The 27,203-nt window shown below is 52.1% G+C and overlaps 1 protein-coding gene across 8 annotated transcripts in view; it reads right to left on the bottom strand.

Annotated features, from left to right (window-relative positions):
• The window catches only part of Nfatc1 (nuclear factor of activated T-cells 1), a 109,612-nt gene that overhangs the window by 50,175 nt on the left and 32,234 nt on the right, over nt 1-27,203 (bottom strand). For all 8 annotated transcript variants that reach the window (XR_010059534.1, XR_010059532.1, XR_010059533.1 and 5 more), the window contains exons 4-6: nt 11,488-11,690; nt 9,803-9,975; nt 7,833-7,973 (exon numbers count right to left, since the gene is read on the bottom strand). Coding sequence is in view for 5 of the 8 variants with exons in the window: in NM_001244933.2 (NP_001231862.2) it covers nt 7,833-7,973; nt 9,803-9,975; nt 11,488-11,690 (517 nt within the window). In the remaining 3 variants the exon portion in view is untranslated. The remainder of the gene's footprint in view (nt 1-7,832; nt 7,974-9,802; nt 9,976-11,487; nt 11,691-27,203) is intronic.

A 27,203-nucleotide genomic window follows, 5' to 3' on the forward strand; every position in this document is an offset into this window, starting at 1 on the left:
CAGGTCTGAAGCCGCTCCACTGGCTGCAGGACTCGCCTGCCACCTCAGGCCCGCGGGCCGGTCGCACGCCAGGGTAGGTAGGGGCTGAGCCACTGTTTCCACATGTGGAAGCGACTCAAGTTTATTCAGGAGTGGAGAAGTCTCCTGAGATGTTTTGCCTCCTCCTTGGGGTGGGGCAGGAGGCTTCCTCCTTCTAGCCCTGTGTCTGTATCCCATCAGCCTCCAGGGAGGGGCAGGTCCAGACACCATCATTGTAAAACACTGGGATGGATCGGTTATGGGACTGGGCGAACACAGCAATGGTTCTGCAGGGCCGGACTGCACAGGGGCTTTGAGTGCCGTCAGCCTGGGAAGCCTGTGGGTTCTCTAACCCTTGGTGCCCTAGAGGCCTGCTTCTCCCAGGTTAGGAGAACAGCTTTGCTCAGCAGAACCCAAGGTAAAAAAAGACACTCCCCTCCGCCCCCAGCATTTCGGGAAACAGCCTGATGGTACTGGATAGCTCAGGACAGATTCACACCCAGGTATGTGTCACGAAGAAGACACAGGCAAGCACAGAACCTTGTTTACAAACGTTCACAACAACTTCATTCATGACAGTCACCGAGAGGGGAACAACCCATGCCCACCTGGCCTGGCCACACCCGGGTACTGGTCGGCCATAAAAATGGACAGCATTGGGATGGACTAGAGGGGATAAAAATGCCATTCGGTGAAAGAGGCCAGACAGCAAAGCAGACACTGCCTGCCTCTACTGACAGAAAGTATCCCAGAGGGGAATCCACAAGGTGCGGGGAGGGGATGGCGGGCATCGGGATGAGGAAGGGAAGAGCCGACAGCACAGCGGCTTGCTTCTCTTTGCAGCTAAAATAGAATACCCGAAGCTGGGCATGATTCAGCAACCGCTCAGTCCCTGGGGAGGGGGAGGAGGGGGGCTGGTAGCATTGGCCACATGTGGTAGGAGTGTGTGGAAAAGCCTCCATAGTTAGGCAGGAGGCCAGAGGGCTGAGGGCTAGGCTTGCCTTTCACAACAGGTCACTCAGCTAACTACCATTCTGGTCTCTTGCAGAGTGACCTGCGCGCCTCTCTCTCTCTCTCTCTCTCTCTCTCTCTCTCTCTCTCTCTCTCTCTCTCACACACACACACACACACACACACACACACACACACACACACACACACACACCCCTCATCCTTTTCCCTAGGCTCCACCCCGAAAGCCCAAGCATCTCCCACATGGCCACTCTGATGAGTACTTCCAGTGCTGGAACCCCAGAGCCACACCCAACCACACCTTCACTGAGCCAGCACTCACGAAGGGGAGACTTCTTTCATGGAGATTAAAGTATCCTGGACACAGAGCAAACAGTTGCAAAGCCACTGGAGCTGTACCCTGTGAGAAATCTGCATGCGTCTACACTGCAGGAACTAGGCAGAAAGGTGCCTGTGTACCCTGTACCCTGTGTACCCTGTACCCTGTGAGAAATCCACATGTGTCTACACTGCAGGAACTAGGCAGAAAGGTGTCTGTGTACCCTGTACCCTGTGTACCCTGTGAGAAATCTGCATGTGTCTACACTGCAGCAACTAGGCAGAAAGGTGCCATCCATGGGGTTGTGACTGTGACTGCCCTGTGTAATCCTGAAACACTCTAGGGAGAAGAGGAACCAGATTGTCAAGGACCAGCTGCTCATCTATAGGGACACTGTGGTCCCATCTTGAGATGTCGAGGTCAGCTGCCCATAAAGCCCACAGTAAGACCCAGCCTGCCAGCACCAGGATCTGAGGCAGACCTCTCCTACTATGCAGGAACCATGTAGAGCTGGGCATGTCTGTAAGGTGGAATTTCAGGGGTTCTCTCTCCCCATGCTGAGTGACTGTGCATGGTAGCCACATGGAAGCTTGCCCGACCAGGTCAGCACGGCGGTATTTTCATGCCGTGATGAAAACTCTCATGTGTGTGCAGGGCTGATGACGTACTGAGCCTGGGGGCAGACACCACTGGTCCTGGCCCACCCCAGTTTCATGGCCAAGGAATTGAAAGAAGGTATTTTCCTACAGCTGGTCATGACTTAGGGCATGCGTGTTCCTACAGCTGACCCCAGACACCCGAGGAGATGCTACCGTGGGTGCATGTCCCAAGGCACATAGATTGTATGTGGTAGGGGACTGACCACCAATGGGACCTGGGGATTTCACTTCCGTCCCTGTGGGAAGTGAAGCTTGGCTGGTTGTCTCTAACTGTAGTGGCCACATGGTGGGATTCAAGAAATTTGAGTTCCCCTCTCCCCACCCTACTCAGCCATGCAGGTGACAAGGACACTCTTCGAGGGGCCAGTGGAATACTTGTGTTATATCACATAAGCACATTTTAATATCACCAACGCCTGCACACAGGCATAGGCACCCACACATACCTCATGACACAGCGACAAAGATATACATTCACCTACGCTCAGTTGTACACACTCACACACACACTCACACACACACCGACACACACATACTGACACACACACTCACACTCACACATAAACACTGACACACACAGACACACACACTCACACACACACTCACACACACTCACACACACACACCGACACACACATACTGACACACACACTCACACTCACACATAAACACTGACACACACACAGACACACGCACTCACACACACACTGACACACATACTGACACACACATACTGACACACACTCACACATAAACACTGACACACTCACACACATACCTACACACACTGACACAGACACACTGACACACACACATGCCCCCATGCAGGGACACAACTCTGTATAGTACCCCCACACCCCCTAAGCTGGCTTGAAGCTATTGATCTCTCTGTAGACTGCTTCCTGGTCATGAAAAGGCTCACACTTAAAATACAAAACAAACAAGCCAACAGACAGAAAGAAGGAGCAGAGGCCTGTGAGCCATGCTGCACTGGGCTGGAGACCCTGTGTTATGCTCTTGCCAGAAGTAGGTGCTACCACACAGGGGTACACAGGTTCAACACGGGTTGAAACTCATAACATAACAAAGAGGCCGAAAGCCTAGGGAGACTCAGAGAATGCGGTGCTCATGGAGTCTGGGTCCCTAACTCTCTCAGGGCCCTGCTCTCTTCAGCTACCCAGAGGTTTCTCCTCCCCAACTTAGCACCTTCTCCTCTGGCAAACCCTGCGACCAGCTGTGTCCCCAGAGACACATCCCTCCAGATCAGACAGGTGCCTCCCCCACACCGTGGCTAGGTTGAAAGGGCACTTTCTGCTACACACGTTCACAGTCAGGGGGCTCCACAGCTGCCCTTTGACACTGAGACCTTCTCTCTCGATGCCATTTTCACAGGTGTTCGGGCGGCCCTACTCTGCAAGGACAAGGGAAGTCGGCTAGTGAAGAGGTGGGATCTCCATCTAAGCACCTGCCTTACGTCAGGGGGGTGGATGTGCGCATCCCACTGGCTGCTTTTGCCTTCCTATGTCCAGTGCTACCTTGTATTGCCTCACAAGCTGTGCTACCTTCTGCTTGCACACTCCACTACCAGCCTACCCACCTGTGTCCCTTGTGCCTAAACCTTCTCAAGGAGAGGGATGGAAGGGAGGAAGGAAGGAAGGAAGGAAGGAAGGAAGGAAGGAAGGAGGGAGGGAGGGAGGGAGGGAGGGAGGGAGGGAGGGGAGGGGAAGGGAGGGGAGGGAAGGGAGAAGGGGAATGGAGGGAAGAGAAGGGAGAAGGGGAGGAGAGAGGAGGGGAGGAGAGAGGAGGGGGGAGGGGAGGAAAGGGGAGGGAAGGGGAGAGAAGGGAAGGGAAGGGGAGGGAAGAGGAGGGGAGGGGAGGGGAGGGAAGGGAAGGGGAGGGAAGGGAGGGCCAGTCTGAGAAAGCAGAACTATGAGCGGCAGAGCATGCCAGGTCTGTGTTGAGGACAGACTTCACTCAGGACACCAGAGAGCACTGTGACTGAAGAGCAAGCTTAGAAAATGCAGTAAGGAGGGTCAGGCGTCACCTGTCCTTACTGGGGTTTGGGACGCCTAGGTTTTGGCTTCACTGCAGTACCAGACACCCACAGAGGCTTCAATAGGCTTTTAAACAGAGCTGCATGCAGTGCCGATTGTAGAGCTGGGTGTTCCCGTAGAAACCGGCCCCCTCTTTTCACCCTGATCAGTCTCCAAAGGAGACTGAGCGGAGCTCGGGAGGATGGCTCTGACTCCGCTGCTCAGGCACCGACGACGTGCTCTCACTCACACAAACACGCCATCCGGTCTGCAGAGCTGAAGACGCAGCCACACTTGGGGGAAGAGCTGGCCCGTCCTCTCCCACGCCAGACACCTGCGGCATTTGGAGTGGGTGAGCCAAAATGCCCCCAGAGCATCTGACGGGACGTGTGGGCCCTGTGTGGCGAGTGCCCTCAGGCCTCACTTCCTACCTCTGCTTCCTGGAAGAATATTCTCCAAGGACTTCCGTTATCAGTCAGTGCCCCCCACCCCAAGCTCAGGGATGAACTTTTGACCTTCACCCTTGAAAGAAAGTCTCATGGCAGCCAGTAATCAATCCATACTCCTGACAGGGGGAGGAGGCCCAAGAAGTCCTAACCTCTCCGTTTATGGCTCAGTCAAGGCCATGCGGCCAGATGCCCTGTGGCACCACACCCTACCCCGCACCTGGAGATGACCAAGGAAGGAGCTAGCTCTGGAGGCCATGACAGTAACTTTCCTCAGCTGCTGTGTGAAGTGGCAGGGTGCTGGGTGCAGTGTGCAGGAGCTAGCAATGGGCTCCCCTACCCATGCCTACCCACGTCACTCCAGCAGAGCAGCACCCACTCCCACAGCCCTCCCGGCAGGGGAGCTCTACTGACAGATGTGCAGAACCTTTGAGTCAGTGAACATTGTGACCCGGAGCCCCGGGTGATGGTCCACAGGGTACCTGTGACTCAGGCATCCTGCATCACACGGGGAAGGTGCATTAGAGCCAAACGCCTGGCCACGGTCCTGACTGCCTGACTCAACAACGTCCCTAACAGTCAGAGCCACAAAGATGGCCCCTTCCAGAGAGGCCAGCCCCACCTGCCCAGCTCACAGCTTCCACACAGCTTTTCTCTTCACGTCCAAATGTTAGCCTCTGAAAGCAGCGGCTTTAAAAACAGAACTTGGACCAGACACACTGTCGGAAGATGAGCGCCCAGTTGTGCTTGCAATTCAAATTGAGCTTACTGGTTTGTCAGAAACAACTAGGAAAAGCTCGTCCCTCTGCACCTTGCACCTTGCACGGTGTGGTAGGTTAGGGATGACATTTGCTTAGAAAAACCAAAGGCAAAGGAAGAGAATCATGCAGATATTGGTTTCCTTCCCTCAGAAAAACACCATTTGCATGCACACACCTGAGTGCATAGGCAAATAATTTAATTATAAAAACAAGAAGCATTGTTGTCTAGACACAGAACCGCAGTGTTCTCACACCTCAAAGTTCTCGGTGCTGTCTGTATTTGTGACGTTACCCATGCCTTATGTACGGACACTGCCTGCAATCTGTGAGAGTAGGTCAGGGACCCAGCCTGCACCCCCCAGGAACTTAGCTTTATGGTAGGAATAATCCAGGGAAGGCGAGATGGGGCTTCCATCAAGGTGAGGCAGGGGCTTGTGGTCAGCGATGGGTTGCTCCCTCAGTATCAGGAAGGAGTATTTTGCTGCCGTACGTTACTGCCACACCAAGCTGGGCTCGGACGTGGCTGCCTATGTAGGCCGCAGGTGCGATCTACCACATTTCCAGCTGTGGTCAATTGGCTTGGGTGGAAGGCACCTCCCTGTCTCCCCATCTTGAAGAACCATAAGCAGATAGGAAAGCTGTCTGGGTCTTGCCTTGGGACAAAGCCTTGTGACTCTGGGGCTCCCCTACATCTAAGTACAGAGACCCTACAGTGTGGAGTGGGAAACATTATGTCTAGTGCTTCTTGTCTGACAGGGAGGCGTGCCTGAGGCTCCGAAGGTCAAATGATTTCAGAATTAACCTCCTCAGAGAAGGGTGTGGGTTCTGCTAATTCTCTTTATCACTTAGCTGGGCTTTCTTTATAATTCACAGCATATTTCCCAATTCCGTGCATGGTCACAGAGGTGAGCCGAGTTAAATGCGAAAGCCCGTGTTGATTGAAATGCTCGAGTTTCTCATGAATGGTACAAAATCAAGACCCCATTGTGGAGGCTATTGAAGGCCTCAGCACTTTCCAATGATTAGGGTAAGTACGGACTGATCACCTCCAAGAAAACACCAGTTGGTAAGAATGAAAATCACTAGCCTTGAGTAGATGCTGCCCCAATACCCTTGTGGGTAGGATATGGCTTCCCCTACCCCCCTCCCCCGCCCCGTGGAAGAAGACCTGGATCTAAAATTCCAAACTCTGTACAGCCCTTGTAGAGGAGAAACTGCTGCTAAGGCAGACACCTCTGGGTCAGTGCACACATGCCCACAGCTGCCCCAGAGGTGTGCTTTTGTGCCTCTCTGGTCAGTAGGCTCTGCCAAGTTGGGGCTAGAAAGGTTCCCACTGTTCCAGAAAGGAAGAGCAACCTGGATCAGTGTCTTGCTTAAGTGACCTTGCTTAAGTCCTGCCTCCCTTGGGCATGCAGACACAGTGGCCCTAGGTGTAAATAAAAAGCACAGTGCCTCAGGACACCAGCTCTGCTGAGCTCACCCCTGGCATCTGCAAACAACGAGACCGTTCCATTGAGGGCTACTGTGAGCAGAAAGCTACGGTTGAGAGTGGCAGTACTATGCTCTGTTTTCTCATGGAGATCTTGTGGGGTATGGGGGTCTGTAGAGATGGAGATCACATACACACATGCACACATGCATGCACACACATATATGCTCGCACACACTCATACACACATGCATACACATATACTCACACTCACACATTCATACACTTATACACACTCATACACATACAGTCACACACTCATACACACTTAGACCCACTCATACACACACTCATACACAAATTCACAAACACTCATACACATACATTCACACGCAGTCACACACACTCATACACACTCATATGCACACACTCACACAATATCCTCACACACACACACTCATACACATTCACATACACTCACACACACTTACACACACACATACTCGGACACACATACTCACACATACACTAATACACACACACCCATACACACTCATATACAAACACTTACACACACAGTCTTTCACACACACTTTCACACATAGGGCTATGACACTGAAGGTCCCAGTGACAAAGAGAGTAGCAGCCCAAGCTGTGATGTGCATGAAATGGACACAGAAGGTCAACAGGTCCAGACTTCTATCCACTCTGGTACTCAGTGGCACTTGTTTAGGGGACTGGCTTCTCAGAGAAGCCAAGGTAGTGCTCTCCCCCATGGAGGGGAGGGAGACAAGTCAGGAGGAAGGGCTGGGCAGAGCTCAAAACAGATGCCAGGCCTGATACACACTCCAGGTGACCAGATGACCCTAGCAAGTAGGTGCTTTCCAATGCTAACTTATAGGCTCTCCTAACACATGCCTCAAAAGTATGAGCCTGGCGACCCCGAAGCTGAACTTTGACCTCACTTTCAGCAACACAAAAACTCAAAGGGGATGAAACCATGAGCTCTTTAGAGCTCCTTTGGGCTGATGGCTACCTCTGTCGGCTGACTGCCCATGCTCTGACTAAACTCATTCATGCAGATGGATCGTGCCAGGGGCGCGGGGGTTGGGGGGGTCCATATCTTTCCAACCAGGATCCAGCTCCCGCCAGCATGGAGAACAGGACCTTATCCAGGCCTCCCTGAAGAACATACCTGGGGCCTTCTCCACGAAGATGACCTTGGAGTCTTGCAGAAAGTTATGGCCAGACAACACCATCTTCTTCCCTCCAATGACCGGGTAGCTGTCTGTGCTCTGCTTCTCCACGAGGGGCAGTTCCTGGGCCGACCGCTGGGCTGTGTCAGAGGAGGCAACAGTGAGTAAAGCCTTGCGTTTGCTGCCTGGAGGAACCCTAGCTGGGATGCTGGGCCCCAGGCGCTGCCATTTGACATAACTGTTTGGATTCTCTGGGGACTGACCAAGCTCTGAGGTTTGCAGAGGGTCTCAAACCACGTCTCAAACGGTATTATGTGGAAGACCATAGGCGTGCTGTTCCAATATTGTCGGGAGTGCAGCAAACCTATCAGGACATGATCCATCGGAAGAATGCAGAAGCTGCAAACAGTGAGAACTCTGACTTCTAATGCTGGCTCCTGGACTGGGAGGGCAGTTAAGGCCCTTGGAAGAGCTGGACAGAAGAGTCCTAGTGCTAGATTGAGCCTGGAGACAGGGGCAAAGTGGAAAGTTTGACAGACAACTGGGAGAGACCAGTGGGGCATCAGCAACTTCCTGAGTGTGGTCCTGCAAGGGAGACTACAGAGGCTGGGAGGAAGGCTGATATTGTGGGCACCTGTGTCAGATGGGTTTCCACAGACTCCTTAGAGTCAGACAAGCCAGGGCAGGGGAGAGGATTCAGCCTCAGAAAGTCAGGTCTGTAGTGGCTTGAGACATGTGGGGACAGAAGGCAGAGCCACAGACTTCAGTGTGTGTGTGACACAAAGAAAGACTCAGCTTGTTCCAGGGGAAGCAAGGATGAGTTAGTGGACACAAGTGGACCTGTTCCACACTCCAGGGGACGCTGACAGTGGCCTGCAGAACTCGGGAGTTCGGCATGGAACAGAAGGCCCCATGGTGTGAGTGTCTAGGAGACAAAGCCACAGTACTTGGAAAAGGGACAATCTGAGAGCACTGGGAGTGAGCAGCAGGGGTTGGCCAAGACTGTGTCTCCTCAGAGGTCTGACTGACCCCACATGAGTGCAGTCCTCAGATGGGGGAGGATGTCAGGGTGCAGGGGCTAAGTGGATGGACTCTGTGGACCCTGGCAGGTTTCTAGTGACAAGGCTTGCTAAAAATGGAACCACCCAAGCAGGTCAGAAGAAGGTGGTAGCCATGTCTGTTCTTTTCTTAGCCACAACTGGTGGCTGCCTCACACATTAAAGGCAAAACTTGGCACTACCAGGGACGATGAATAGTCATGGTGAGTTACAAAATTCAGATTTGGGATACAGGTCATACGGACCATTGGCAGAGCATTTGTTTAACATGCATAGGGCTGAGTTCCATTCACAGCAGTGTACACATGTGCAACACACATGTACACACACACATACATACATGCACACACATGTGCACCCACATGCACAGGCATGCACACACGTGTACACACAGACACGTGTGCACACAGGTACACACAGGTACACACATGCGTGTACATATATGCACACATGCGTGCACGCACATGAACTGGGGAGGAGGCATAGAGAAGAGAAAGGAAAGAGAATAAGAGCAGAGGGGAAAGGAGAAGAGGAACTGGATAGGATAAGAGAAGAAGAGGGGAAATAGAAGGAAGAGAAGGATAAAGGGAGGAATTGCTCTCATATGTCCAGTCTGGTGGCTTCAGGGCCAAACTTCCTCTTCTCAATTTCCCTCAAAATAAACAGGGAATAAATACAGTCAATAGAACTCTGCTCTATGAGAAACTCTGTGTTTTACTAATGTAGTCGCCAGGACCAGGAACGCTGTGTGCGTTGGTCGGATTCTAGCCAGCACCCAGATGCACGTGGGAATACATTTCCCAGCCAGACACAGAAGTCAGGTCTCCTAAGAGGGATCATCTTTTCCAGGAAGCCCACTGAAGCGGACCGCAGGGCGAAAGTTACGCGTTCCGGCAAGCTCTGCTACTTACAGCACTCGATCGGGTTTGAGGCCACCTGGAGAGACAGCGTCCGGCCGCTGGGCTGGGGGATGTGGACTCGGAAGACCAGCCGCACCCTGGTGTTCTTTCTCCCGATGTCTGTCTCCCCTTTCCTCAGCTCGATATCAGAGTTTCTGAGCTTCAGGATCCCAGCACAGTCGATGCTGTAGGAAATAAAGGCCGTGGCTTGACTTATGGCCCAGCACTGAGTAAGAGGGGTCTTCTGCTGGGTGCCCCAGCCCCACCTCCCGAGGAGAAACCGATGGGGAAGATCACGGCATCCACACGTGACGGCAGGGTGGGACCCGAGCAGCTGTGCAGACCGTGGTCTCCTCCTGGGACCGACATCTCAGACCCTGCAGGGGTTGTGTTAGAGCAGCTCGGAGAGGAAAGGCCTTCACGGCTGTGCCTCCTGTGTGGCCTGCAGCACTCCAGCCAATGTGACTCAGGGCTGGGACGTTAGTCACCTGCTCACTTTAATACCTTTAATACCTTTAATGATTTGTGAAACTTGTCTTCCTTCATTTTACTTCATAATCTCATTCAAATCTACAGTCTGGTAAAAGGTTCCATACATTACAAAAAAAAAAAAAATCTCGATATAATAAAAGGAAGACCTTTTCTCTGGGCTCTGTCCTGTCCTTGGGAAATTTAGATTATATAGCTGAAGAAGGAAACCCAAGGGCCAACAATGAAGCCCTGGAGGATAAATCCCTCAGATTCGAGAGAAGCTGACGCACACGGAGTGCTTTCCCTTTTGTCGTTGACTTAAGTAGCTTAAAGCTATGAAGAACTTATCAAAAGACACACAAGGCGCTACGTGGCACAGCCCTGCCCATTGACCTCACCTCCTGTACGTTCACTCACACCCCCAAACTCACTCACTCACACCCCCAAACTCACTCACGCCCTGCAGTCATTGCAGGGACAGCCCAAGCTCTTCTCATTCAGCTCCTTCTGCAAACAGCCTGTCAGCTTCAGGTCACCTCAGAGGCACAGTACCCCAAGAGCAACATCAGGCCCTCGTCTGCTCTTAGTACTGCTCATTTTCATGTCTTTATCACCGCTGCCTCACCCTCTGCCTGGGTACCTGCTTATGCGTGTGCTACTGTCTGTCCTCCCCATGGGTCCAGTACAGAGCGTCGTCCATAGGAAGTATCAGAATACACGTGTTCTCAGCTCCATTCACAGTTCAGGGTACTCACAGCACGGGATGAACCTCATCAAGCCCCGCTCGGTATTATGCAATGTGCAGGGAACGCTTAATAAATCCCTTTCTAAGTTAACCACGTGCCGTGGGGGGCTTTTGCACACCAGAACTGGCCACATCAGCCACATTGGCAGCTCTGAGCGAAAACAGTCCAGAGGTATTGCCCGCCCTAACTGTTCCTTGAATGAACGGGGCTGCATTCAGAAGTAAACAGGTGCTGTGTTTAGGAACTAAATGCAGGTCCCGGGGGCAGCGTTTACAGCTGCGTGACCGAGACACTTGTAGTTGCCAAAGCACACAGCACCTGAGAACCCAGGAAGAGGCAGCTCTGTCATTGTAAATATCTGTGAAGTTTCTTCAGGCACCGAGCCACAGGGCCTGGGGCCCAGGAGCTGGGGGCTAAGCACTGGGTGCTGGGCAGAGCAGCAGGAGCCTACCCCTCAGGCACGGCCCTCACCCCACTTACATGGCTCGCATGTTATTTTCTGGAAGCAGTGGGATCTCCAGGACTTTGGTGTTGGACAGGATAGCCTCGTGGCTGGTGGTGGAGACAGTCTTCCCCGTGATCCGGTGGACCTGGTAGAAGGCATGGGGCCGTAGCAGGCGGTCGTCAGCCGTCCCAATGAACAGCTGGAGCGTGAGAGGCTCGTTTTCCAAGTAACCATGTAGCTGGCAAGAAAACAAAAGACTCCCAGTCAGTAAGCACCGTGCACATAAACCTCGGAGACCAACTGTTTGTCAGAAGACTCGGGCTCAAAAGGAAGGCTGTGCCCAGTGCTCCGTGCCCGGTGTCCAGTCCCTCAGCTTCGTGGGATGTAATATTGGTGCTTCTTGGAACTATAAACATAAACGTGCTGCTAGGAATAGTAGTGCACACCTGTAATCCCAGCGCTGGGGAAGAAAAGGCAGGCACAGCACTTATCTCAAGGCCAACCTGGTCTACAGTGTCAGGATACTCAGTGAGACACTATCTCAAAAAAAATAATAATAAAACAAACAAACAAACACACCCCGTTATCCTAAAGGCCCGGGGAACATAGAGTATGATGTGAACACTCAGTCCTGTTTTCCAACAGACACAACACACATTCACACACATGCATGCACCAGTGTGAAAATGCACACACATGCCTTTGCACACGGATAACCAGACAGGTAGTGTGCACATGGGCTCACCATGCACACCTAGAGGCAATGTGCCAACGTGTACACTCACATGCCATCACACACACTCCCACAAGACATCGTACACACATCACATACAAAAGCTATACAGTCACGCGTGTACAATGTTACACATGTGCGCGCACACTCAAAGGCAGCTTACACACCACTCACGCACTACGAGCACCAGTGACAACGAAGAACTTGTGTGCTCACTTCTCTCCTGGTGAAGCTGCTAAGGGAGGACCCACAAGACTAGCAAACCTGATGGTCCTTGGCATTCCCAGCCCACATCTATCCTGTGGGGCTTTTCTGCCTGACTTCTAAGAAAGGAACGTCCTTCCAAGCCAGGTGAGAAGAGGAGGGGTGGAGGTGGTAGCTGGACTGTCTATGCTGCCATCACCACCAGAACTGGAGAGCTAAGACTTTTGCAGCTTCCCCAAATCTGTCCTGCATGTCCCCCAAACACAGACTTATTTTCCTACCTTCAGACATGGCACAAGTTAACAGAGGGCTCACTCACTTGTGATTGTTCACAGGCATGCATTTACCACACACACACACACACACACACACACACACAACTGTCTAGGCCACCCTTTCACACTGCCCTGTGTCCCTCTCCTTTAGAGAGAGGAGGGAACAGATGTCCTATCAATGCCAGTTTCATGGCTTGCCCCACCAGAGAGTGTCTTGTGGGCAGAGTATCTTCCCACAGGATAAGACACGGTGAAACTCCACTATGCTGGTATCCATCATCCTTTCCACCATATCTGCATAACTCAAAGAAGGACATTATCAACTCTGTGCTTCTTCCAGGCCACATGTGGGTGGCATGCATTTCAGGAGACATTTACAATGTGGCCCTTGTGCTAGGCCAGCTACCCTTCAAGATAAACAACCAGACTTTAGAACTGGGGTCACCAGAGCTATCATTCCAGGTGCCAGCCTTGCTGCCCTTTAACCCCAAAGTGTCTTCCTTCCTTCAATGACCACTCATTAGCCCTGTGTGTCCCCATGTCCACCACCGCACTGGTCATCAGCTAACACATGTTGAGACCAAGGCATTTCATCCTCAGGAAGACTGTGGACAAAGGGGTGGGGGGGAGGCCCCTTCATGCAGGTGGGGAGATGTCTCCAAGGCTCTGTGAGGACAGGGAGAACTGTGACCAAACTCCAGTGCCACAGGGCCTGAGAACTGCTTAGTCCTGTAGACTGAGGCTCATATCCCTACTGTTCTTGTGACCTCTCTTCTTACTGGACCAATTTCAAAGTCTTTGAAACTAGTGACACAGTGACAACAACAGAGTCAAACTGTTCTCCCCTCAGGCAAAGGTGTAGCCACAAAATCCATACAAACACTAGTGTTGCCACTGAAAGGCCATCAAGTCAAGGGCCAAGATCCGACATCAACCCATGATGAGCATTCAGACAAGCCACCTCCTCAGGCAGGCATAGCAGGGTGACTCTGGTGCAACCACAGAGGATCCTAGGACGATCTGTTAGAAGGAAAGACTTCCTGCCAGCATGACTTATCTCCTCTGCTTCATTCCTAGAAGCCCCACCCCCAACCCATCATTCTATTCAGACTCTCAAGATCTGCCCTCCTCATGCACCATGCTTGCAATGCCCCATAGTTCCCCGCTTGCCAGGAAGGAAGCCTGGGTTGCATGATATACATCGTAGGGCGTCAGGAGCCACCTGTGCCTTTGGGCTGCCAAGACCCAGTCGATGACTACCCATAGCCTCCTCTGGTTACAGTCATCCACTTTGCTAACGGATAAACCCACAGCCCCTCACGCAGACCACAAAGGAATGGCCTGGCCACCGGGTGGGCAGAAGGGATGAGGGCTTGAACACGGAACTCAGAGCCGAGACTGGCACTGAAGTAGAGACCTGAGATGAGTCGTAGGATTGCTAAGTGGTTGATTTTAGCAACGCAAAACTGGAGGGCGGTGAACGGCGCCCTCCAGAAAGCACCGAGCAGTGGTCAAGAATCCTGAAGGTCTGTGATGGAACCAGAAGAAGTAGACCCACGGGTTCTTGGGAAGGGAAAAGGAGGTATCCCGGAAGAGAGGAGAACGGAGGACCCCAGACTCCACCCACTACTGCTCGTCTCTCCGATGTCATTCCGGCCTCTCGGGATGGAAGGGGATTACAACTTTCATTTTAAAGCATTGGGGGACAAAGCAATGAAACCTAGAAGTGGGGCCCAGAAAAGTCAGACAGCGCAATTAGCTGCTGCTGGATTTTGATGTGGGCTGTGGGTATTGGGGTTTTACAAGGCAGTGGGCCTCTCACATGTCCCTCTCGCGAAGGTCTCAGCCACCGCCGCTGGCCTGATCCGTGCCAGCGGCTCATTAGGAGAGGCGTGGGCACTTCATGGCTTTCATTAGGCCCTGTGATCCACCAGCATGTGGCACAGGACCGGTGCCAGCCCTACCTCAAGATGAAAGGGCTGGGGACCAGGGCTGTACTTCAAACAGGTACAGCCCGAATGCTCACGTTCACCGAGCGGCGGCAAGGAAAATGTGTCCCCCCCCACTCGCCAGAGGTTAATGGGGCAGAGGCCCAGGGCTTTGTGGTCGTAATAATCTAAAGAGGCCAGGTGGAGCAGTGCTCACCTCCGACGGCTAGAACGAGGGCAGACTGCTTCCACATGGAGGCTGGCAGACCTCCACATGGGCTTGGGAGGAACTTGGTCCTCTTCCTGCCAAACTGGCACAAGGTGACAGACACCGGCGAAGGCAAAAGTGAGAGCTGGTCCGAGACTGCCCCTGCAGCCCACCATTTTCCTTCAGCAAAACGCACCTCCTTTCCCAACTCAAAGCCTGTGAGGCAATGTGGGGCAGCTTTCTGTGAGCCCACAGACTCTCTTCCAGATCAAGAGACTCCTTAGTACAGACACAGAGTTTAGGCTTGAGAGTAAGAAATGGCCCAGCAATTCCTGTCCACCCAGAGAACCCACAGCACAGCTCAACCCACAGGAAGCATCTCTCCACACCCTGTTAGCGAAAGGAGCGGACCCTGAGCTGATGCCCTTAAAGGGACTGTATTTATGAATTTGACTTCCCAGGAAGTAATCCTATCAGATGGCCCATTACTGACGGGTAGGAAGGTGAGGGTCAGAGACAGGGCTTACCCTAGTTCACTTCTGGAGATATAAGGAGAGCTGGGGGCTGAGAAGAACAGACAGGATAGGGCTGGATAAAGACCTCATAGCAGACTGTATGATCAGAACAGCCCAGTGGTCCCTGTCCCTTCTCTCCCCATTCCCCACCTTCCCTCCACGTGGCCATGGCCAGCCTCCTTTTCTCCTCCCCTCTTTTACTCTTCTTCTCTCATTAAACCTCTCCACGTGGAAAAGAAAAAGAGAATCTGTGTTGCAAAGATGGGGTGGTAACTCTCGCAGTGTCCTCAATAAGCAGCCCACCCACTCCCTGATGCCACTAGGTGCTTCCGAGGGGCTCTCTGCCTCCCCAGTCCTCTGGGCAACATTACACGTCCTGCTGATGACTGTTTAAAATGAATGCTGTGTCCTGTGACAAGCCCTGGATGCTGGTGGCACAGCCAGCAGCACCTCTGACCATCGTGGGTTGGGAGTGCTTACGAGTGTCGAGGAGGAGCCCTGTGTGAGACGGTCTGCGTGGCCGGTGCGGGTGGCAGCATTGTTGTTTGTGTGACTACGCACATGTATTCACAGACATGTACCTCGTGTGTTTTGTATGCTGAGTCAGCTTGGAAGGGCTTCTCTCTAGGCTCGCTTGGATCGAGAGCTTTGGACCAGGCACATGTTCCTATTTCGTTACACGGTCTCGGCGTCCATGAGCTAGATCGCGTCGGATTCCCCTGGGCGGATGCTTTCGTGTGGGCTGTGTGCCAAGGGTACACAGGTGAGCATGAAAGATACCTGCTGACCACGGGTCCCCGGTTATCCTGAGACAACAGCCTTGATTAAGGCCGGTGGAGTCAGAAAGCACAGGGCATTTCCCCCTCAAGCTTCCCCATTTGCTGCGGGCCTGGATGACTAAACGGCGTGTTGCAGACACCACATACAGTCTCCCATCCGGAGCCATCAGCACAGAAAGCAACCTCTGCCACCCTCGGGCCAGCAGTCACATCTAGCACTGTCTTAATCTGCAGGGACTGCAAAGCTATGTGAACACAGGAGTCCCTGCAAACAGGACTTAGCAACCAAGGTCGGTTGGTCCAGCCCCTCAACTCAAGGGAGCCAGGCACTTGCCTCTTGCAGTGTGATGAATCTACTAAGAGACCGCTAATCTGTGTTAGATAAGAATCCTTTTACAATAGAATCCTTTTACAATTTTACAAAATCCTTTTACAATGTAAAAAGAAAAAGGAAAGAAAGATAGAAATTCAGAGACAAATTACGCCAGTTAGTCTCCCATCTTGTGAAATTTAACACAAGAATATATAAATAAATGTGACCAAAACCTTCTCAGTGGGCAAGGCAGTGCAGCCCAAGGCTCTACCCCAGCCTGGCTCGGGTCAGATGACTTTAAAATGACAACTCAAAATTCCCCCAGGACCCCTGCTTCGACAGGCTTCTTAAGGAATGGAAGGCTGTGTGTACGGTATAATTTTATCCTTTAGAAACATGCCATTTCTGTGAAAATAGGAATATTTAAGGCTTAACCTGGGAGGTAAATATCTATTATTTAAGGCACAGAGTTCACTTTAAGAAAAGAAATCTAAGCTGCTTCTCACATCCCCCTGCATGGACCTTCTGCCTCTGACTCCGCACTGTGTCTGTCAGAACAACATTTATAAAGTTACCTGTCAGGCCCGAGCCCTCTCTGCTGCCTCTAAACGAGACAAACCGCATTATTCCATTTGCAAGGTGTAAGCGTCCCCCCCCCCCCCCCCCGGTTTCCTGCACATTAAAATGTTTGTTTTTAGCTCCTTGCCACCTCAGCACTTACACAGGGAGATGACAGGCCGGCGGACTGGTGGAGGACAAATGTATTCAGTGCTGGAGTTGGGCCAACACGCACACCTTCATGCACAGAGGAAGGGAGGTCTGAATTAACAGAGCCAATTAGCTGATGAAAACCATTTGCCTTTCGGCCCGTTGTTCTGACTTGGTTACAAAGGACGTCATCATGTGACATTCTTCCACCAAGACATAATGCGCACTTGAAACAATCAACTTAAAGGGAAATTTGCTTTTAAGACCCTGGGTAACATTAGCATTGATATCCCAGAAGACAAGAGACATCGGCTCACAAATTGGTCTCGCTTTCCCTCCTTCTGGCTGGGATCGCACCCAGGGTGGGTTTCACTATTTTTTAAACCTAAATTCCCTCTACTCGGTTAATTAAGAGTTCGTGTTGGACTCTCATTACCTCAGATTGTTTTCAGCCCCAATTCTTCATTACAAACACCACTGCCTGGGGATATCTCTTCCCAGACACGGGAAGTTTTCTGTTATTGGAAGTTCTATTTCCCTCTCCCGGAGATCGCAGAGGACTGGTCTCCTGGCAGGGTACAGGGGCATCCTGGGAACTCACCGCTGTGCCCTGTGGGCCTCTTGCTACACCCACAGGAGCTAGATCTGAACCCACAACCTGAGAGGGTAAGAGCCAAATGTCATTCTAATGAGTTGGGGCTATCACACCAGCCTTAGCTAGAGGCACAGACCTTGGGGACCTGCTCCTGTTTGGTAAGGGTGACCCCCTCAGAACAACCAAGCATGGAAACCTCACCAGCTGTGGAACTGTTTGTCACTCCAGATGGCACCCATGTGCCTGTCTAGGAGGAAAGAAATGACCGTTGAGGGCAGGACCTCTCAGGGACGCTCAGTAGGAGAGTTAAAGCACAATTTAAGCTGTAGGCTGTGTGGTGCAGGCCTATAATCCCAGCCCGCAGCAGGCTGAGGCAGGAGGATCATACTTTCAAAGGCTCCATTCAAGGGTTCCAGAGTGAGCTCGAGGAGGCCAGCTTGGACAACTCAAAGAGACTGCCGTTTCAAAATGAAAAAGGAAAGAATGAGATTAGGAGCGTGGCACATACTGCAAAACCAAACCAAACCAATAACAAAACCATTCTCACATACTCAGCAACACTCGGAAGGACGGACGGCAAGCAGACGGGGCTTGTCCTGTTCTGCCTAACTGGAGGGGCGCTCTGCACCACTAGGTTCTCACACCGAGTGATCGACTGTGTCTCTGCAAATGCAAAACTCAGGGAAAGCCGGGTCCTCTGAGTAAATGCTTCAGGATACAAGGCCCCAGGGCTTCCCCATGAGACAGGCTCAGGCTGAGCTGCTGGGCACAACTAACTAGGACAGAAGGCAGGAGTTACAGGCACTGCTCTTCAGTGGAATGTGCTACCCGCAGGATTTGTGTTTAGTTCTGTCTGGGAAAAAAAAATCCCTGGCTTTCAAGGTGCCACAGGGACGCATGTGTGTGTGCACGTCCTGATATGTGTTCAACCGTTTGTGTATGCCTATGCAGGTGTTTATACATGTTTGCACTTACAAATGGGTGTAAATATGACCTGTGTGTACACATGTGTTATGAACCTCTCTCTCTCCCTCCCTCCCTCCCTCCCTCTCTTCTCTCTCTCTGTTTGTGTGTGTGCGCGTGTATGTTAATTTGAGCCTATATTGTATGAACACGTATGTATTTTGAAGCCTGTGCATTTGCTTCACGAATGTGTGCTCTGGATGAGCAAACACAGGTTTATGAGTGTGTGAGCACTTGATTTTCTGTGTGCACATATGAACCCACAGCAGGACTTAATTTTATATCACACAATTATGAGGACTCTCTCTAGGAAGACAGTGATTGTAATAGTGACCAAAATCATGCTTGTAGACACAGACAAAACTAGGTCTACTGACATCCCTCAGATCCTAAGGCTAGTGGCCAGTACACATACGGCCTTCCGGAAGAAGTCTGAAGCTCAGGCCAGCACAGAGACGCTGTGAGAGGCTGCACGTAGCAACTTTGGGTCTTTTCATGTACGAACTTTCTCTACTTTTCTAAGAAGGCAGAAAAATAAAAAATAGAATAAAAACAAAATGGGTGTGTCTGTGTAAATATTACAAGGGCATAAGTGCCAGAGACCACACACCCTGGCCAAGCCTGCCAGACGTTTACTGAGAGCTCAAGTGCTACACCTTCACGGGGACTTGATTTCCACTCGCAAAGTCATTCTACCTTGCTGGGGGCCTGAAGCTGTTCCAAGCCTCTTGTAATTTACCCTCTTGTTTAATTTACCCCAAATATCTCTTGAGTGCCTGCCTGGTACACTCAAAGAAAACCCAAGCTTCATCTCCGACCCAGTGAACAATCTTCTATGGAGAATGTCTGATGTCCCTGGAGCACGGGGAAAAGGCTTGTGCTTGGCATCGGGCTCAAACATACATTTCCTTCCTTTCAAAGGCCTTGGAATCCACCTCTCAGAGCCGGTCCCGTCCCCGGCATCTGGTGCAGTTTCTCACACAAAAGATCCTAGTGCAGGTTTGCAAGGAGGAAGCCACACTCTGCGACTTTCAGAAAGGGGCTGTGAGCTCCGTGGCTCTCCTGCCAATTGAACCCCGACTCCCTGCCTCCACCTGGGAAGGTCTAGACCCTCGAGGCTCTGCGCAAGTGCAGGCGCATCAAACATACCCTCGAGGCTCTGCGCAAGTGCAGGCGCATCAAACATACCCTCGAGGCTCTGCGCATGTGCAGGCGCATCAAACCTACCCTCAAGGCTCTGCGCATGTGTAGGCGCATCAAATGCACCCTCGAGGCTCTGCGCATGTGCAGGTGCATCAAGTGCCATCCTGTGCCATTCGTTGAGGTCAGAGTCTAGACTCACTTTCTTATAGGGTCCTGGAAAGTGAGCTTCCGTTCCATCCCAGAAAATAGCTCACTCACAAATTTTGTGCTTCCCCTCCCAGGCTGAGGAAGACTGAGGCACATATAAGGTGGGGAAGGGGGCCATGGCAGACTAAGAAGAAACCAGTTTTCGGGCATTTTTCCCTGAGCCTCGGACCTCCATCAGATGTGAATTCTATGACCTGGGATACCACAGGGACAGGACTAATGGCCCCCCAGGTCGGAGTGGACATCTAAGGAACACTGCTCACAGGAACCACCAGGGTGCACCTGGGTGAGGATCAAAGGCCTGCTCCTCAGGGAGGCTGCTCCTGGGGGGAGGGGGCGCTCCTTGGGGAGGCTGCAGTCCATAACTGCTTTATCTGACTCCAGCCCAGCACCTCTGCTCTTCTCCCAGAGGGTCACCATCCTGCCTTGCATGTTGACTCGGGAGAGCTGGAACCTCCCCTACCCATTACTTGAAGGCTTCTTGGTTAGAAGGGAATGGGATCTTCCTGGGCATGATATTGGAGGAATTTTAAACCAAGGGCACATGGCTGAACCAGGATCCATCTGTTCTGCACAAGATCAATGGCCCTGTTGTCTGGGACTGACTCCCACCAAGCCTGAGAAATTAAAAGGGGCCAGGGGAGAAAGAGAGGCACAAACTCCCGTGCAACATGTGGGTGGGACAGACCTTAGTGCCCTCATCTTGGCAACTGCAAAGAAGACTTTTAAGGGCCCCCAGGGCCTCAGCGTTCTCAGGAACTGTCAGCATGACCAGAGATCACAGCATAATTAACCTTGTGCATTTCAGCCCGGATCATCTCTGGGTTGAGCATGACATTTAGCGTCCCCGAGGCTGGCCCTGCAGATGGCAGCGTTCACCTACTCTCTGCCCACCCAAATCCAAGGAAAGAGGCACCGGAGCCAGCAGACTCCCTCTGTAAAACAGATACAGACACTCCCAACACAGGCTCCTCCTTCAGCACCTCATAGACTAGGCCACAACAGACTCAGGAAGCCGCCACCTGGACATTCTCCTGGGAACCATCCAGACTCCACGGTGACACTCTAGGCAGAGGCCACTTAGGAGCAGCCTTCTATACAATGCCGTGCAGTGCATCCAAGTCCAGAAACAATATGGCCGCTGTCCTGAACTCCAACCTTTCCATTTTGCAAACAATATGGCCGCTGTCCTGAACTCCAACCTTTCCATTTTGCAGAGTCCGGCCTGTGGCTGCCAGCATTCTGATGGGTTTTACTGGCCCTGGAGAGATGGCTTAGTGGTTAGAGCGCCAACTGCTCTTCCAGAGGTCCTGAGTTCAAATCCCAGCAACCACATTGTGGCTCTCAACCATCTGAAATGGGGTGGAAAGCCCTCTCCTGGTGTGTCTGAAGACAGCGACAGTGTACTCACATCTAATGGGTTTTACTGTTTACAGTGTGGATTGTAGGGCTCCAAGCATCCAAGGAATATATGGAAGGGAATCTAACCCTTGCTAGGTTATTAGAGCCCCAAAATGCTGAGAATACAGGGCTAGGGAATCTGAGATGAAGGCCTGAAGACACTCGGAGCTCACAAAGACTTCCTGTTGCACTGATTCCATGATGCCACCCCAGATCCCGTGTGTCACACCAGAGGGGCATTGGCCCTTACTGCCCCTTCTCTCAGTCCCGGGGTCCGTGCCAAGGGCGTCTCCCAACATGACAGTGAGGTCCTGACTCTGAGCCTACACCTAGACAAGGCCTACAGCCATCCCTGCTGATGCAGAGCCAACTGCCTCCATCCACACAGGAGATGAGAAGAAGGCCATCAGGCCAGGTAAGATACACAGGAGGAGTCCCTCTCCACCCCTGCCTCCCACAGTGATCAAGTCAGGGATAGCTGCCGCAACAGACCCAGAGAGAGAGCAACAGTCCCTCTGAGACTCTCAAGAGAACGCTCTGCAGTAGCAACTTCACACTTGCAACTTGTATCTTTCTCAGGTCCAAACAGCCTGTGATACTTGTGATGCTTACGGGTCCTCAGGACCAAGGAAAGCTACAGAGTTACCACTCTGCAGCTTACTTCCGGCCATGGCTTGTTTTATCTCCTCATCTCACCTGCCCACTCAAAAGAGTGGAGGATAAAGGAGGGGCCTGACTGGACCTACCTCACCTGGACCCTAACTAAGACCAAGCTCTGCCGGCACGAGTAGAAAACCGCTAGTAGGCTCTGTATCCCAGACAGCAGCGTCATTTAAACTCTTCCTAGCCTAGAACAAAGAAGCCTCGGCTTCCAGGTCACATCTGCGGATGGGAGGTTTCTGCTTGCCGCCCTGCCTTGTCAGTGCCCCCCACCTCCCCACAGCTCCCTCGCTGCTTCCCACTCCGCTGGACGGCAAGGCTCACAAATGGACACGGGGACCCCCAGCCTTGAGTACATCAGTGGGGCTTAGCAGAGGCCATCAATTACACCACTGTAGGTGGTGTAAGCTAAGGGCCCTCTCTGCTCCACTCTCCCACCGCTGTATGAGCTGACCCCAGATGTCTTCCTGGCACGACAGCTCATCTCTTACTTCCAGGTGTCTGTCAACCCTCAGCTTCGCCCTCGGGAGCTTGGGCCGTAAGCGAAGCTGCAGTGTGTTGGGGGAGACTGCAGCCTCCCTCACTGGAATTCCCATGAGACCCTTATGTTTTCTGAACACCGGACCTAGGTGCTGAGTGCATGTATGGAAGTGGGCAGAGGGGAAGGCAGCATCCAGGTGGGCCAGGAGAGTTCACCCTGTACACGGTAGGCGAGGAAGGGAGAAGGTCTGACTGGAGATGTCCTGAAAGGAGAGAGGACTCCATGCAGTGTCCAGGCTGATCTGTAAAAGATTAGCCCAGGCCTCATGCAGGTTGGCCAACTCTGGGCAGCATGTTTCTGCCTTGGGGGTCAGGCCTGCAGGTTAACCTCCGCTATATGCCTGCTTCACCAGCTTGCAGACCCAGCAGAATAAAGTGCTGTATCTCAGAGCTTCCCCCTGGGCTCTGGCGCTCTGACTGGAACACTCTGAGAGACCCTGGCTCAGTGTTAGCCTCCAGAGATAACACCAGGAATCCTGGGGGTGAGGCGGGGTGGGGTGTAGGCTCACACAGGACAGAGCATTCCAGGCCACTAAACCAATTGACGAGGTGCCTTCGGGCCACAGGTCAGAAACCCCTCAGGGATTGATTTCTCACAGTATTTCTGACATGCCAAATCTCCCCTGGGACTTGGTGGGGAAAGACACCACCAAGAAAGAAAAGTAATTATAACAAGGGCTTGGCTCGGAGACAATTTTAACAACCTGAGAAATTCAAGTCACCTCCCAGTGGATGTCCTCAGCTGTCAAATGTCTTGCATGATAGAAAAAGCCCCTGCCATGTATGTCTACACGGGAGGCCAAGCTAATTCACAAGACCCTTCTGGCCTCTAGGCCGGAGCACAAGCCAAGGTTCGTCATTGCTTCCTCTGTGACTCTGCCCCTGTCTCCGCAGATCCTCAAGTATCTGCTGTCTGTGCCCTGAGAGCATATCGCTTGTTCCCACCCTGAGTCCAGGGTCACCTGTCTGGGACACTATCTGTGTCTCTTTGAACTGAGTCTTTCATGGCCAGGCAGTAGCTGTGCTGGTCACCGTCTTAAATGGCAAGTGTTGTAAACCTAAATGTTAGGGGCTGGCCAGCCTCTGAGTGTTCCTATTTCAGTGGCCTATCAATTATTCAAGCAGAGCGGGCCTGTGTGTGATGGGCAGATGCTATCAGGCAGGTCGTTTCGGTGATTGGTAAACAGAGCTGGAACCTGTGACCTCCCTCGCCCCTCTCCCCACTGTGGGAGGTCATCCTCAGACCACAAAGCCTCGAAATAGGGGCCCTTATAGGCAGGAGCCCGCAAGGCCACAATAGCCTAGGACAAGGTAGACATCCCCTGCTTCTGGAGAATTTGGATCTTCAGTCAGTGGTGGCTAAGACCCAACAGACACAGAGACCTGATAGCCAGAGGCCAGATCAACCTTGCTGGACAGGGATGACACTCGGAGACTTGCTGTAGGGAGCTGGAAAGGCCCTGAGCAAATGCCCCTGCTGTAGACAGAGTATGTGTGACATCTGTTCTACCAGGGCAAGTGTCATAGTCAAGGAAGATCTAGGTCATTTCTCACTCGTTACAATGTAACATCAGAAGCAAGACCACAGCGCACTCCAGACAGATGTAGGAGCCCCTGGCTCGGAAACTGATACAAGACAGTGGTTAACTGAAGGGAGCCACATGTCACCAAGGATATCCCCACAGATTTTGTGCAGACCATGCTCACCTAGAGGCTGCAAGGTAGCCCTTAAACTGGGCCTGGGAGCTACCAGGAAAGGTTGTAGATGAGCCCTTACCAGCCGTTCCTTGATTCCAGTATGACCCATGGCTGCACATTCTGATACAACTCTTCAGACGAAGGCAGACTATAAATCCAGACCTCTTGAACCTTGGGTAGCTTGGTGATCACAGAATTGCTAGAGGGGGCCTGCGGCCATTTTGAATGGTTAAGTCCCTAGCATGCAAAACAGACTTCTATGGGAGAAGAAGTAGCACCATCCTGGTGGGGAAAAAAATGAGCCCCGAGAACACAGACCCAAAGGAGAAGTTCCCACCAGGCCAGTCCTTCACAGCCACTGCCTCTCTGCTGAGAGCAAAGCTGCCTCAGATGCAGCTGCCCCTTCCTCATCTAAAATGCATGGCACTTGGCACTACCAGTAGGTCCAAGTCTGGTCAGTATCCCTGACAACACATATGGGGAAGAGGATCATTGCCCAGAAGCCTCTTTCTGGACCATGTCGGAGGGGCATATCTTCCTTTCCCCATTGTCCTCCTGGGCACTCCTAGGGTTCCTCCATTTTGAAGATTGCTACTGTCTTTGTGGACAAACTTCATGAGACACAGAGGAAAATAATCATGGTGGATCTGCTACAGGGACAGCGCTGAACAAGAGAGCTTCTAGGAGATCTCGGTTGAGATGGAAGCCCTCAACAGTTGGGAATGCAAAAGAGACTACTGGGCACAAAATGGCTTGTGGAGTGGCCGCACACCGGGCATGTGTGCTGGCCCACAGCCTCACCCAGATTGCCATGTAAGGTACCGGTCCCTCTAAGAGCAAGGCAAGGTTAGACACCAGAGCTGATGGCGCTAGCCGGTGTATCAAAATAACCCAGAAGCCTGGGGTAGAACTTTGTGGTTAGGCCACTTTCATGGCAACCAAGAGAATTTTCTATTTTCGTGTGTTTCATAATTACGTGCAAATCCTATTTTTATCTAATTTGTGGTCCACCGGCCAAAAAAGAAAACAAAACAAACCCCCTTAAAATGCCCTCTTTTTAGCTGTTTACCTCACAGGGGCATAGGTGTGAGCTTACTTTGTGAGACTATCCCAGGAAAGCCCTCGAGTTGCTAATGTCCCACGAAGACAGGAGACACAGCTGGGTGTTAGGGAATGTGTTGCTTTGGCTTTCAACCTGTGTTGCAGAAGGGGGTGGCTGTTCTGTGGAAGCTGCAGCGGCCTGGCCTGGTTTTGCCACCTTCCCTTAACACCACCTTAAATAATTTACAGGGTGCTTCTTAAACACTGTTTTAGATTTTGCCACTTCTCAGAAACGCCTCAATTTCCTGGATATCGCCCGCCCGCACGCACGCACGGAGAGGTAAATGTTGCCCGGAGCTCAAGACACCCGGAGCCTTGGTTCTCCAGGGGCAGTGTGTCAACTCGGCATTTGACACACAAGGCGACGAGTACCAGTGGCTGACAGGACTCAAATCCACCCCCCCCAACACAGAGCTCCCCACACTCCTTATGGCTTTATCTCCCCAAAGCAGCTGAGATTCTTACAATAGACAACCACCACGCCCAAGACAGCGCAGACCCCGCCCCCCGCCGCCGCATCTGAAGCCTCACCTTCCCGATGGTATTTGCACCCCCGGCTCTCCCCCAGTGCCACTTGCCCGTAAGATCTGAGTAAGTGGAGGCACCCGGGTATTATTTCTCCACTTACTTTCCTGCCTCTCTTTAACAGACTTATTTCCTCTCCTATTAAAATCTGTTCCATTCACCAATAATGCACTTTCATTCAGCGGAAACCGCAGCGGGAGAGGGGAGGTAAATACCTGTAGTTACAGCTGAAGGCAGGCTCTACCTGACCCCTTCCACCTGCGAAGGTAGAGGCTTAAAATGTCAAGCCAGCTGCTGTGTACTGATGTCCCCAGCATTTTGTCACATCAAGCAGCTAACAAAGTAGGTATTAATTGGCATCAAGCACACAGGCCACAAATATCGCCTTAATATCACCCACAAGCGCAGCTAAAGTGCTCCGTTTTCCACACCTCGCCCCGCTCATTCCCTGTGGCTGATTGGAGCGTTGGCAAACAGCCATTTGTCTCCATGGCCTCCCGCCCTTGCCAGCTCTTTATTTACCTAAATGGAATAAAATAAAAGTATGGGGTGCCCTGCTGAGTACCCCTTCCAGTTTGCATCGGTCCTGAAATAACAGGGTTGGGCACCCGGGTTTATGATGTTGGGACACTGGGGGTGGGGGGGTGGGGTAAAGAGCTCTCCACAACGCCACGTGACCAGAGTCAGCCAGAGAATAGGCATTTCTCTGGGTCACTTGAAACAGGAATGTCTGGGATCTAAAGCCCACAAGATAGCGGGTGCGACGAAGAGAAGCAAACACAAACCCATACAGCCCATCGGGATGTCGCCCTGATGTCCAGGGGGAGAAAGACCAAGCTGGATCTATGATGTTGATGGGCCTCCTGGCCGCCATTGATGAGCATTCTTTTTTCTTCCCTGAAATGCCACAGGCGTGATTGTGCTCATCTCAGTCACCTACCTCTCCCTCAGAACTCCATCTCATAACCCTGCTCCCTCAGACCCTACCTGCCTATCACCTTCAGGCAGGCTGAGAAGCAGAGGTCGCCCCGTAGACCCGAGACCTGGCACATCCACCAATTCCACATGTGTGGTGTGGGCCGAGAGCAAACATCTGCTCCACGGGCAGAGACTTTGAAAGAGGATGGAGTTGCAGAACAGTCGATGCAATGGGGCCTGGTCTGCAAGGAAGGCTGTTCTGGGCAAACCTTTCAAACCATTATGGATGTGATGAAAAGCACTGTGCGGTGTCCACAGACAGCCCTTGACTCACAGC

The sequence above is a fragment of the Rattus norvegicus genome, chromosome 18 (assembly GCF_036323735.1).
Source record: "Rattus norvegicus strain BN/NHsdMcwi chromosome 18, GRCr8, whole genome shotgun sequence".
Taxonomy (NCBI): Eukaryota; Metazoa; Chordata; class Mammalia; order Rodentia; family Muridae; genus Rattus; species Rattus norvegicus.